The sequence below is a fragment of the Protobothrops mucrosquamatus genome, unplaced genomic scaffold (genome assembly GCF_001527695.2).
Source record: "Protobothrops mucrosquamatus isolate PMUCROS unplaced genomic scaffold, P.Mucros_1.0 scaffold249, whole genome shotgun sequence".
Taxonomy (NCBI): domain Eukaryota; kingdom Metazoa; phylum Chordata; class Lepidosauria; order Squamata; family Viperidae; genus Protobothrops; species Protobothrops mucrosquamatus.
In genome coordinates this window covers 276,295-288,600 of record NW_015386597.1, presented here as the reverse complement: position 1 = coordinate 288,600, position 12,306 = coordinate 276,295, and the positions used below count along the sequence as shown (strand labels likewise).

Sequence of the window (12,306 nt, the reverse complement as noted above, 5' to 3'; positions counted from 1 at the left end):
GAGTCTTTTTTTTCTCTGTAGGCACCACCCTCCATGGTCAATAACGAACAACGTCAGCACGCCGAACACATTTTTTTATCGTTTAGAAAATCAAAATCGCCGTTTGCAGTTTGCAAACATATTTTAGGTAAGTCCTATTTTTCAATCAGTGTACCATTAATTCATAATCATATAACTTTGTAAAACAGGCTAAGGATATATGCGTAAAATACTGTTTTCTCTAGCAGTGTCGATGTGGATTTAGAGATTCACATATTAAGCATTGTTAACTTGAAAATAACCCTTATTGATCTTAATAAGTCTTGGTTTTATATAAATATGGCTAAGATGTTTGATTTAAATGTACAAATACAGCTGATTCCAGAAACTGTAACCTTACACCATATTAAGAGTTATGACACTTAATTTATACTTTCCTGTGGCAGCTACCATGATTTAAAATACTGCTTGCCTTCTTTTCCATGAATCAAGCACAAAGTGTTTTGCAGTATTTAAAAGATCATCACAAAACCAAACTGGAGAGATAGTACATGTTTAAGAAATTAGAGCTAATAAGGAAAACTTAATAAATATCCAAATAAAGTTTAACAGAATACCGGAAGTCCTCAGTTAACAGCAGTCTCATTCAGCGACCATTTGAACTTACAACAGCACTGGAAAGCCAACAGGTAGCAAGTAGCATGTCACAATCATGTGACATTGTATTTATTAGCTATGGATGATTTGCTTAACAACGGCAATGAAACTGACATCATTGAGTCAGGTGTAGTTATGTGATGTTTCACTTAATGATTGCTTCAATTAGCAATGAACTTGCCAGTCATTAAATGAGGAATATTTGTAGAAGTGCTATATTTTATGTTTTAATTGAAACAGTGTGGTTACGAAATTACAAAAGCATCCAGAAATACTAATAATAGAAAAATGTTAATGGGAAGATAGATAAAGACAATGGTGTACCTGCTTTTCAGGAAAAGCTTATACACTATTGGAATAGAATCTTCTGATTTCAGACCTCTGTTTTGTGTTTTCTTGCTGGCTGTAGGAGTTGAGTACAACAGCATCATCTTTTAGTGGCTGGGTATATGATTGTGGCTAGGGTGGTATTAACACACTGAATTAGAGGACAGCAAAATATTATGGAATATTGTCACCACTGGATTTTCACTGGGAGAATTGTCTCTAAAAGTTTCTGCTTTTTGCATTGATGTTGACCATTCCCTTTAAAAATTGTTTTGGGTTTAACATTTATTGATGCCTAATATTTATTTACTTCTAATTTTAACTTGCTGATGCTGGTGCTTCAGCAAGTTGTTTCTGCTGTTGATTTATGTATTTTTATATTGTTTTTATATCTGCTGCAAAATATATATAGATGTCTTTGAATGTTGTAAAAGACGAGTTTATAATTGCTATGAACCCTTTAGAAAGTGACCTAAAATCCGGCCTATAATTTTGGACATAAATAAAAATAACACTTTTACAGGTATCCTACAGTTATGTTTTTCAAGCTTTTGTCTATGGATTATGAGTTTATAAACCTGCATTTCTTTAACAGAAACTAGTAAAGTGGACTATGTCCTTTTTCAAGCTGCCACAGCGATAATGGAAGCAGTTGTACGAGAATGGATTCTGTTGGAAAAAAGCAGTATAGAATCACTACGAACATTCCTTTTAACGTATGTCTTACAAAGGCCAAAGTAAGTACAGAGCATGATATAAAACATTTATAAAGTGTCATGAATAAGAACATTATATGCTTCCCAATTGAAATAAATAAAATAAATAAAATCCACATAATGAATTGGCTTCTGTTTTCATGGCCAAAGAAAACATAATTTACTGGTGGAGTCAGTGCTGCATACAAGGGGAAGTTTCTGTCCCTGAGATTTCCAGTTTAAAACATGTCAAAAGTAATGGAGAGACATTCTAGGATGATTCCAGAGACAATATTAATTGGAATAAAGAGCACTTGGTGTACGTCAGGGGTCCCCAACATATGGGCCGTGTCCTGGGCCTGGGCTGTGGGCTGTTGGCCAGCGGCCTGCAGAAATGGCTGGCTAGTGCACGCACGCGTGGGCATGCATTCCCCCCCACTTGCACTAGTGCCTGCGGCCCCGTTTGCACATGGGCGCAAGTGGGGATGCTAGCATGAGGCAAGTGTCCGTGGCCCGTTTGTGCATGTGCGAACGGGCTACCCACCGTGGGGGGGTGTGCGGCTGTTCCCCCTTGTGCACGGCACCAGTATATGCCGCATGCATGAACAGGGCTGCTAGTGCCACGCCAGTGTGCGTGGCCCCGTGCACGCGTGCACACATCCCCACCAATTTTGAAGCTGTTCTTCCCTTCGGTCCGCGAGCCCGGAAAGGTTGGAGACCTCTGGTGTACGTGATATAAAAGAACTTATGTTCACTTAGATGTTAGTAGTTGTTGTTGGTTGTTTGGACATCTGAGATTCTTTCTAGAAGTTGGTGTAAATTAGAAGGGATGTTTTCACACTTGGTAGGACCACTCTAAAAGTAACAGGACAGTCATATCCTCCTGGAGGTTTTGCTTATTGTGTTTTTGGTGTTCATTGATTCCTCTGTAGAAGCCCATCCATTGACTTAGAACTGTCTGTACAATGAGGGATATTGCATGAAAGGAGAGATTGCCCAAATTCAGTTGAAGCATTCTCCAATATAGATACAATTTGAGAGGGTTGTTCTGTGTTCCAGTGAAGCTTTGAATGATGCACAAGAGCAGCTTAAAGGAGGGAAGAAAAAAAAAAGAGTAAGATCTTTGTCTTTAAAGTAATATTGTCATCTTAGCCTTACATAAAATATGATTAATTAACGTATGCCTCTTCGTCTCATAGATATCATAATAGGCTTCTCAGAGCCTGAGAAAGAAGATGGCAATTTGCAAAATATTATTAAGTACAGAACAGTTGCATGTTTTTCCTTTATCAGGAAAACAGATAGCTGCTTCCCCTGCATTTCAGCGGTTAGTAAGCAAAAGGATCAAGAAAGCTCTATCTTAACAAACTTTGAAAATAAATTGGGTGCTCAAATAAACATATCCAGATGCTAAATTTTTATAATCAAATTCCATTTTTATTTCAATAAATACGATTAATCTTCCAAGAAAATGTTTGTTAACTATTTTAGTGAACTCCAGAAAGTGAAAAACCTGCTGCTGATTACAAATGGCAGTTTCAGCTATAACTGCTATGAATAAAAACATTAAAACAATTCCCTAAGTCTAAAAATACATTTGAAAGCCAATAAGCAAAATAGCTAACATTAGGGCTGAATCTACTTCCTGATTCAAATGAACAGGTGTAACCATTCTAGAATTTAATTCAGCCACATAAAACAGTTGGTTGTAAACAGCCATGAGATTTCCAGAGTCACTGTATAACAATTCAATAAATAAAAGTACAAACTGTGTCGTGAATATGAACTGTATACATTATTGTTGGAGATGTAACACAGGGGATGCTGCAGGATATGAACTGAATCTCGCCCCAAAACTAGATGTCCCCCTTTTCCCCCAATAGCCTCCTATGCCTAGAAGACCAGGTGGCATTTGGGGTTGGGAAATGTCAGTCTGACATTCATCCATTGCCTCTCCCTGACACTCTTCAGCCTCTCTGCAGAGGAGGAAAGAACCGGTTGTTCCACCCCTCCCTTAAATATGTAGTAAGAGACTACTTTTTCTGTGTTCATGGGAATTATCCTCAGCCTCTGGGTCAGAATAGGAATCTGCCCGAAGGTGTCAGAAGATGGGGCTTTCCTATTTCCATAAATTCTGCCTGCAAGGGGAATTTGTTTGCCTCCACTCAGAAAAAAATTAAATGCTAGGACAGTGAGGATGCTAAAGCCTAAATTAAAAGGCTGGCAGGCTACATCCCATCCACATGCCAGGGATTCCCTCTTCCTGGCTTATAAGAAAAACTATATTTAATTATCCTAACAATGCAAGATACCCAAACTCAAGGCAGCAGAAGACAAAAGAATTCTATACACAATTAGCCCAGTCCTTCCTGCTTTCTAAAAGCAGTACAACTAAGAAGAGTTTGTGTGTTCTTGCTTTGTAAACAATAACGTGGTCATCTTGATCAGTTCTGAATATATCTTATATTTTACTTTGCAGTCTCCAGAAATATGTGCGGGAACAGATATTATTAGCAGTAGCAGTAATAGTGAAACGAGGGTCTTTAGACAAATCAATTGACTGCAAGAGCATTTTTCATGAAGTCAGCCAGTTGATAAGCAGCGGCAATCACACAGTGGTAAGTTCTTATGTTTAAAAACATACATCTTTCTTTACATCTTCCTGGACATTTTTTTTCTGTCATTATATTAATTATTTACTTCTTGTAATAATTTAAATCTCCCTCCATCCCTGTGTCTTCCAAATCTGTTGGAATTGCTGTGTCCATTGAGCATTCTCAAGTTGTAGTTTGCAACACAGTTGGAAGCAAGGAGTTGAGGAAAAAAGGCATTAATTCAAAGAGATTCCCCATTCGGCTCCATGAGAAGATCAGACCCAAGCTGCTCAGAGGAGAAAGTTTGCCATTAAAAGGAAAAAAGAATAGGCAGCTACACAATATATTTAGCAACTGAAGGAGAACAATAAAATTACATTCTGTTATTCTGGCTCCAGTGGTATCGGTATGTTTGGATTCAACTTTGGCACTTAATTACAGCATAAATTGTTTTTGAGTCTCATATATTTTTGACTCCCCAGTCAAATTATTAAGTGATAGATACCCAGATAGATGTTGAGCACTGAATTGCCAAATTCGAAGTGTCATCGCTTTTTGTATCCAAATGGGTTTTCAATAGTTGTTAGAGATATTCTTGTGTTTGGTTTGGTTTACATCTGTTCCTTGTTGTGTTCTGTCTGTAAGTCAGCTGTTGGAATGGCCTGAGGGAAGACCTTCTCCATTCCCTGGGGAAGTGGCATGGTTGGGTAGAAGGGGTGTGTGCCGACTCAGAACTGAAGATGGCAATATAAAATTTACTCGTGTTACATTTTTAGAACCCGATGAGGAAATATCCTCCACCCTCTCATGAAGCTCTAAATAGAATTCCAGCACCTTATTTCCACTTGCGCCGTTAGTTCCAATTCCATATGCTGTGCCAGAAAATGTTCCACTCTGGAAATGCTTGCTAAAATCTTTGGTAGCTAAAATGGAATGATCTAAGAGAGCTTATCTGCAATAAAATGAAATTAATGCTATGTGTATAACAGCAACAAAATTTCTAAGAATAGAACAACAGACATGTCACAGTGCTAAAAAAAATTGTACAGATATTTATAAAATCCTTTACCTGAAATGATGACAACTTCAACTTTATTTTAATAAAGTGTGAGTATTGGTCAGCCATTTGATTAGTTTAAACCTTTCCCTACTTTGTGCCTACTAGACGTACTATGTTTTAAGTCTCATTGGAAGACTAGGATAAGGTTGGTATTCATACTTACGCTGTTTCTCCTTCCATCTGTTTCAATTCTGACCAAGGGAAACTAGTAGCTGTCAGGTTATTCAACTCCAAATCTGTCTTATGTTCCCATGTTGAGTTTCCATGTGTCCATTCTCCTTTTGATCAGCAGAGCCCAGTTCTTTCTGTTCCAACTTTCCTTCTCTTTCCACCGTTCAATGACCTGATCACGTTCATTTTATTACAGTTCCTACTTTTTTGCAATTCATTTGGCAATTCAGGAACATATTTCTTTTTTTAAAAAATCAAGCCTTGCCAAATAATTACTTGTAATTATTTGACTTATGCAGGCCTCTGTTCTAACAGCGTTTTAATCATTCTAAATTTCAGGGTCTATTTTTAAGCCTTGACAGTTATTTTATGTATGCATGCATATATTCCTTCTCCCAGGCAAAACTTTATTTATTTTATTTATTTATACAAAGTTACCTGGCATTTTTCTTTTTTCTTTTTATTTTTTTACGAATCAAGTCGTGACCAGTTGGGTTTCCTTTCAGAAGTATTTCCTTACCTAAGCAGAGAAATAGAATTGCCAGGACCAGGCAAAAAAGCAATGGGAACAGAAGCAAATTCGAACTTCCTGCCATTTTTCCCATTGTCTTTACTTATAGAAGCTAATTGGGACCATTGGTAATTATCATCATTTAACAGCAGATGACTATTGCAGCACTGAACCACCCACAACTTTGCCAAATTTCAATCCCAAAGGATTTATGGGTTAGGATTTACTTAGCTCATTTGAAATAGCATTAATTAAAAAAAAATTGCCCAATTGAAGCTTACAAAATAATCAAACAGATACAAGAGTTATAGTATTATATAGATTCCCTCTTCAGGCAGTATAATAAATAAATATAATACAGATATTCTTCGTCTTACAACTACAACTGAGCCCAAAATTTCTGTTGCTATGTGAGACAGTTATTTATTGAGTTTTGCCCCATTTTACGACCTTAATTGCCACCAATGATGTGAATTACTGCAGTTCTTCAGTTAGTAACACAGTTGTGAAGTGAGTCTAACTTCCCCATTGACTTTGCTTGTCAAAAGGTCACAAAAGGTGATCACATGACTCCAGAACATTGCAACCGTCGTAAATATAAGTCAGTTGCCAAGCATTTGAATTTTGATCAAATGATTATGGGGATGCTACAAAGGTCATAAGTGTGAAAAATGGTCATAAGTCACTTTTTTCAGTGCCATTGTAACTTTGAATGGTCACTAAATGAACTGTTGTAAGTCGAGGACTACCTGTAATAATTCTAATGAATGAAATATCTAGAATTCTTTTTAATGGGGATTTGTAACCCAAACACTTAAGATATAGCCTCTTTGTGAAGGAAAGAAAATCAGTCAACCTGCATGCCTAGAAGTTACATAGGACATCTCTATTGTCTATTTGTTATAACTGGGGGAAAAAAATTTTTAGAGCTGAATGAATTTTATCATGTCACATTTTTTTCTCCTAAGATTTTTTTTCATCTTTCAAGGACTTGGATAGGGTGAGTGCATGGACTGAGAGAAGAGAAAGAATTATTTATTGATGAGATACTTAGAATTAACTCGGTAGCAGATGGCAGAAGTCCTAGATTTATATTTTGCAAGTAGTAGAGGTAGACAGATTTATTAAAAATGGACACAACCATCTATGGCATAGAGTCAAGTTGAAAAATTTTCCCTTTACTGACTTGGGACTGAAAAGTGAGTTTTATCACTCATGAAGTGGTCAATCAAAATAATAACTTTAATTTTCAACACTTAGAAAGCAGTTCCATACTACACAAACTCTGGAATATTATTCACAAAGACATTACTGCCAAGTATGTAATATTTCTATTGTACATTTATCTTTACATGTCAGCTTTTTATTCTGTGAATTCAAGATGACATACATAGTTCCTTCCTTACCATTTTATCCTCACAACATTTTTATAAGGCTAGGAGTTAACAGTTACTGAGTTGCTGCATCTCAGTAGAATTGTCTGCTCTGCCATAGTGTAATGCCACTCTCTTTCTTAGAATCGAAGCTGAGCAAACTGTTTTAACATGCAAACATTTGATTGAGTTAAATTTGATAGTGCTAAGACCTGGTGCAGACTGCCTGTTTATGATCCCTTGGCAAGAGACCTATATGTATAATTGATTGGTTGATTATGTGCCATCAGATTGCATTGACTATTAGTGACTTCATAGATTTTCTCCTTGGCAATCTGCTTTTATATACAACTGGTGATATTTAGTAAATAGTAATCTACATTTAGCAAAGTATAAAAAATATTTTAATTACTCACTGAGACAACGCAAGTAAGGCACTCCTAGAACATGATTTTATCTTAGGGAACTGATTCCATACCTTTAGTACCTTTTCCCAGTATAGCCAACATTGGTCTCTGATGGACAGAGCTTCTGCTAAAAAGCCAATTACTAATTTTAGTCTGCTTAATTCATGTTTTCCACCACTGATTCCAAGATGCTGAGGAAATGTATGTAGAATAAATTCCACTTAACCACAAATGCCTGCAGCTCATTGGTGCTGGACCTCAATACAGAATTCTCTTTTCTACTTTAGCTATTTTGAAAGATACCCCGTTCTGAGACCTGGAGTGTAACTTTATTTTGTGTGTGTGTGTATGACTGTGTGAACTTTCAGCTGCCAGTGGGGCTGCCTCATATTAATATATAAAAATATTCTGTTCAACAACTTGTCAAGTGTTGTTTCTAATGTGTTCACTGAGTTATGTATGCCTGGAGGTCTTCACTGAAAGAAGGTAAACATGTTCACCATGAGCTGTGCAAAATAAAAGAGTTGGGTAAATTAGCTGTTTGTTAAAAACTGCATGAATTTAAAAACGGATCATACTTCCATCTTACCCCTGCACACAACAAAGCGAAATCCAAAAGGGATATAAAAAAGATGCTGATATGTCCTCATCCCTGGTTTATATTTGACACCATTAGTCTTTATGTTTTTGCACTGTTAACTTTTTTGTATGTTTTACAATTAGGCATGCCGAGTTTGTTTCTGCCTATAACAGTGATGGCAAACCTTTTAGAGACCGAGTGCCCAAACTGCAACCCAAAATTCACTTATGCATCGTTGGGTGCCGGGTGGGTGTGGCCCATTGGCTGGGCGTGGCCCATTGGGTGGGCATGGCTGCGGTGGTAACGGCAGACTGGTTGGGACTAAAAAGTTCAATCAATCAATTCCAACCTTGCAAGATCTTTTTTTCCCACGAGAAGTTGAAATTGACTGATTGAACCTTTTTTTTTTTTGCACACGGCGGTGGAGGCCTAAAGTGAAAAGGTTTTATAAAACCCAGCTGAAGGCCTAGGACTGGGGCGACGGTGCACGTGCCCACAGAGAGGGCTCTGAGTGCCGCCTCTGGCACCCGTGCCATAGGTTCGCCACCACTGGCCTATAATATAAGATAAAACCCAAGAAATTTTTTAAAAACTAAAAAGTTAAAAAAGATTAAAGTGATTGCAAAGAGCAGGATTTCTTCAGCTCTGTCAAAGACTATTAAATCATTTGCATGCCATAAGAAGGAGCAATACAAATATCCTTTATGCTAATTACATTTAATATAATACAAATCACTTTTGAAGATCCAGAAAAGGTTGGTTATATAAACGTAATAGTAAACTAGTATCCCAAGTTCAAAATACCACATTTTTAAAATTCAGTAACTATTGTTTATAGCAGTGATGGCGAACCTGTGGCATGCGTGCCAGAGGCGGCACTCAGAGCCCTCTCTGTGGGCACGCGCGCCATGCCCCAGAGATGGCAACCGTCCCTCTTCAACCAGCAGCCCGCGAACTGGTTCCACCACATTGCTTTTGATGTGTATTATCCATTACTTACTCTCTTGTAATTCCTTCCTTTCCAATCTATCCACTCGGCAAGTTTGGTGGTGGTGGTGGGGAAACCCCAGGTCAGGCATAGAACAATATGTACTAACAGTAATGGTGATCACATAACTGAGGAACACTGCAAAGATTGTAAGTGTGGGCATTGGTTGTCAAGTTATTATTTTCAGCATTGTTGTAACTTCAAACAGTTGCTGCACGAGGCAGTTGCTAAGCAAGGATTACCTTTAATACGTTTAATCTTAATGGAAATAAGATTAGCCCCTATGCTGTATTGTTTTAAATATCAATTAAATATGCATCCGTTCACCTGGATGTTTGAGGATTAATAACTCCTGTGTGATCAGACTGATTTTTAATTAAATGTTATTTTAAATTATAGTATTCAGATGTCTAGTGAATGTCAAGACTCTAACTCTGATTCCTTTTATCAGATTACTTATTTTTTGAACATTGCTCTCGGCTCCTTTCTGAACTGAATATTATGTAATTGAACAATAAGTAACAATAATATGTACATTATATATTGACCGTCATATTAAAACCAGTTGCATTCAACCTTTGCTTGGTTCCCCATCTTTGAATCTTTTGGTGGAGAACCAGTGGCCTCATATTTCCCTCAGGTATCGTCTCCCTCTCATTTGGAATAGGTTCAGATGATTTGTAGGATGAGCTTTTATTCTGACTTCTGATACCATAACTTTTCTTGCATGAATCCATTGGGAATTCAGTAAGTCATAGTTAAAGGAGTCATAGCTTAATGATAAGCAGTTTTTACATTCCAATTTATCCTTTTTAAAAAAATATTTATTTTATTTTTATTAATTTATTTTCAAACAAACATGCATAAAATAAAAATGAACAGTTCACTGCACTGAAGGAAAAAAGGACAAAAACGAAGGAAGAAAAACATAAAAAAAGAAAAATATTTAACTACAAATATATTTCAAGTTCATCTGATTTAGTAACTTTAAAAGGGAAAAACTACGCTATCCGTGTTTGTCAAGCCCAGTGTTTCTCAACCTTGACAATTTTAAGGCATGTGGACTTCAACTCCCAGAATTCCACAGCCAGCATTGCTGGCTGTGGAATTCTGGGAGTTGAAGTCCACATGCCTTAAAATTGTCAAGGTTGAGAAACACTGGCAAGCCCCTCCAAAAACATTTTCCAAAGGGAGAGATAATGTGACATTTCCTGCTTAACAGAATATATAATTATCTCAAAAATGGCTAAATCATTACATCTCTCTGACATCCATCCTTCATATCATCAATTGAAATATGTTCCCATCTCCTAAAACATTTGGTTTTTCCCAGTAATTCAACATATTGTACAACATTACTCCAAAAGGAGTCTAAGAAAGAACATTGGAATTAGACTTGACCTCAAATATCTTGCAATGGGTAACACAAATAATCATTAGAGGTCTGTTATGTATCATTCAGGGTTTTTCTTTTATTTGTTAGCTTCTGCTTTTATTACACCTAAGGTGAATTTTAGTACCTTTTCATCTGATAGAGATTGTTCAAGGACAAAAAATTAAAAAAAGTCACTTTTGAATTAGCTGTTCTAGGGAATGTTTTGATTTCGTTTTGCTTTCATTACTAGCAGAGTTGCCTTGTGGCTCTGCGCTGGCTTCCTCCCACTGTATTAGTTATAAGTATCTCTTGAAGGATGTTATCAAATACTTCCTGTCTTCTTAGGCATCAGTTAACACTGACAATATGGATTTCACAGAAGCATTTGAGAAGAACAGCAGCCCTATAAATCATTCTGACAGTATCTGAGAATGATTTAAGACAGTAGGATTAACTTGATAGGCTAGGAAAACACAACTGTGCAACCTCTTTGCCTAAAGTGCATTATTCTTTTGCAGTTTCCTGGATATAAAGATAAATATATAGAAAAGGAGAAGATCATCCTAATGGATTTTGAAGTTTCGAGAGTTAATTTTTGAACAGGCAATTGGTCTAAACCAAATGTTCCTTTTTATGCTGATGACTGAAGCGCAAATGCCTGATGCAGACACAACAGTTTTAGCTCTGAAATTTGTTCTCTGATCAATTTCTAAGTTTTGGACAGGTGTATACTAGCCTCTATATTTTCCTAAACTCTTTGAACTCTTATATCCCTTTCATCCCCTGTAATCTAAGCACATTCAAATACTGGTGCACGTTTTCCACCAACCGCCCAGTCACAAGTGTGAAATCCATTCTAACATTCATTATAGCTTTAATTTTTTAATTTAAATGAAATTCTTTTTTAAAGGCATGAACCATCCTTTATAAGAATGCACTAATATACAGGAATATTCACAGTGTTGTCTATTTTTCAGTGCATTGCTGTACTTTCTGTTTGTTTCTTTGTTTTAACGGGAAGTAGCTTTTAGAGGAAGTTTATTAAAAAAAGTAAAAAAAAAAACAATGATTGTCTAAGACTGCTTAACTTCCACTGAGTATCTGATTGCCCAGTTAATCTCTCTTAGCACATTCTGATTGATCTCCTCTTAGAGCAGCTGAAAGTCTCTTTTAAGCATGGCAAACTTTTATAACTACCCAACTGGGGTAAGTGCCAGGCTATTCTAAGAAATAATCCACTCTCCAAACAAGAGAAATATTTTATGTTGTCAGACCAGGGTTATTGTTTGAGTATGTAATTTGTTCATGTGGTAGAACTCATAACATTTCTGCTAAGTGAGGCAGTAGACCAGTTTTATAGGTTCACCCTTAACTGGATGATGTTCTCTCTGTAGTTACTCATTAAATTTGCACTATGAGCAGCAGTTATTAAAATCAATTTTTGGGGCCATCTTTATTCTAATTTTTGTAGAGTTCCATGACATCTGAAATGGAACATTCCAACACTAGAAATGCAGCTTATACAGTTCTATTATCTTTAGTTTTTTATCTGTTCATGCACAATCGAAACCCTTCATCATTCCATAGTC

The 12,306-nt window shown here is 36.6% G+C and overlaps 1 protein-coding gene across 1 annotated transcript in view; it reads left to right on the top strand.

Moving 5' to 3' along the window:
* XPO4 (exportin 4) overlaps window positions 1-12,306 on the top strand; it is a 70,849-nt gene that overhangs the window by 14,385 nt on the left and 44,158 nt on the right. Inside the window, exons 2-4 of the mRNA XM_015814403.1 lie at window positions 22-127; window positions 1,559-1,700; window positions 4,138-4,276. Of these exons, the coding sequence (XP_015669889.1) occupies window positions 22-127; window positions 1,559-1,700; window positions 4,138-4,276 (387 nt within the window). The remainder of the gene's footprint in view (window positions 1-21; window positions 128-1,558; window positions 1,701-4,137; window positions 4,277-12,306) is intronic.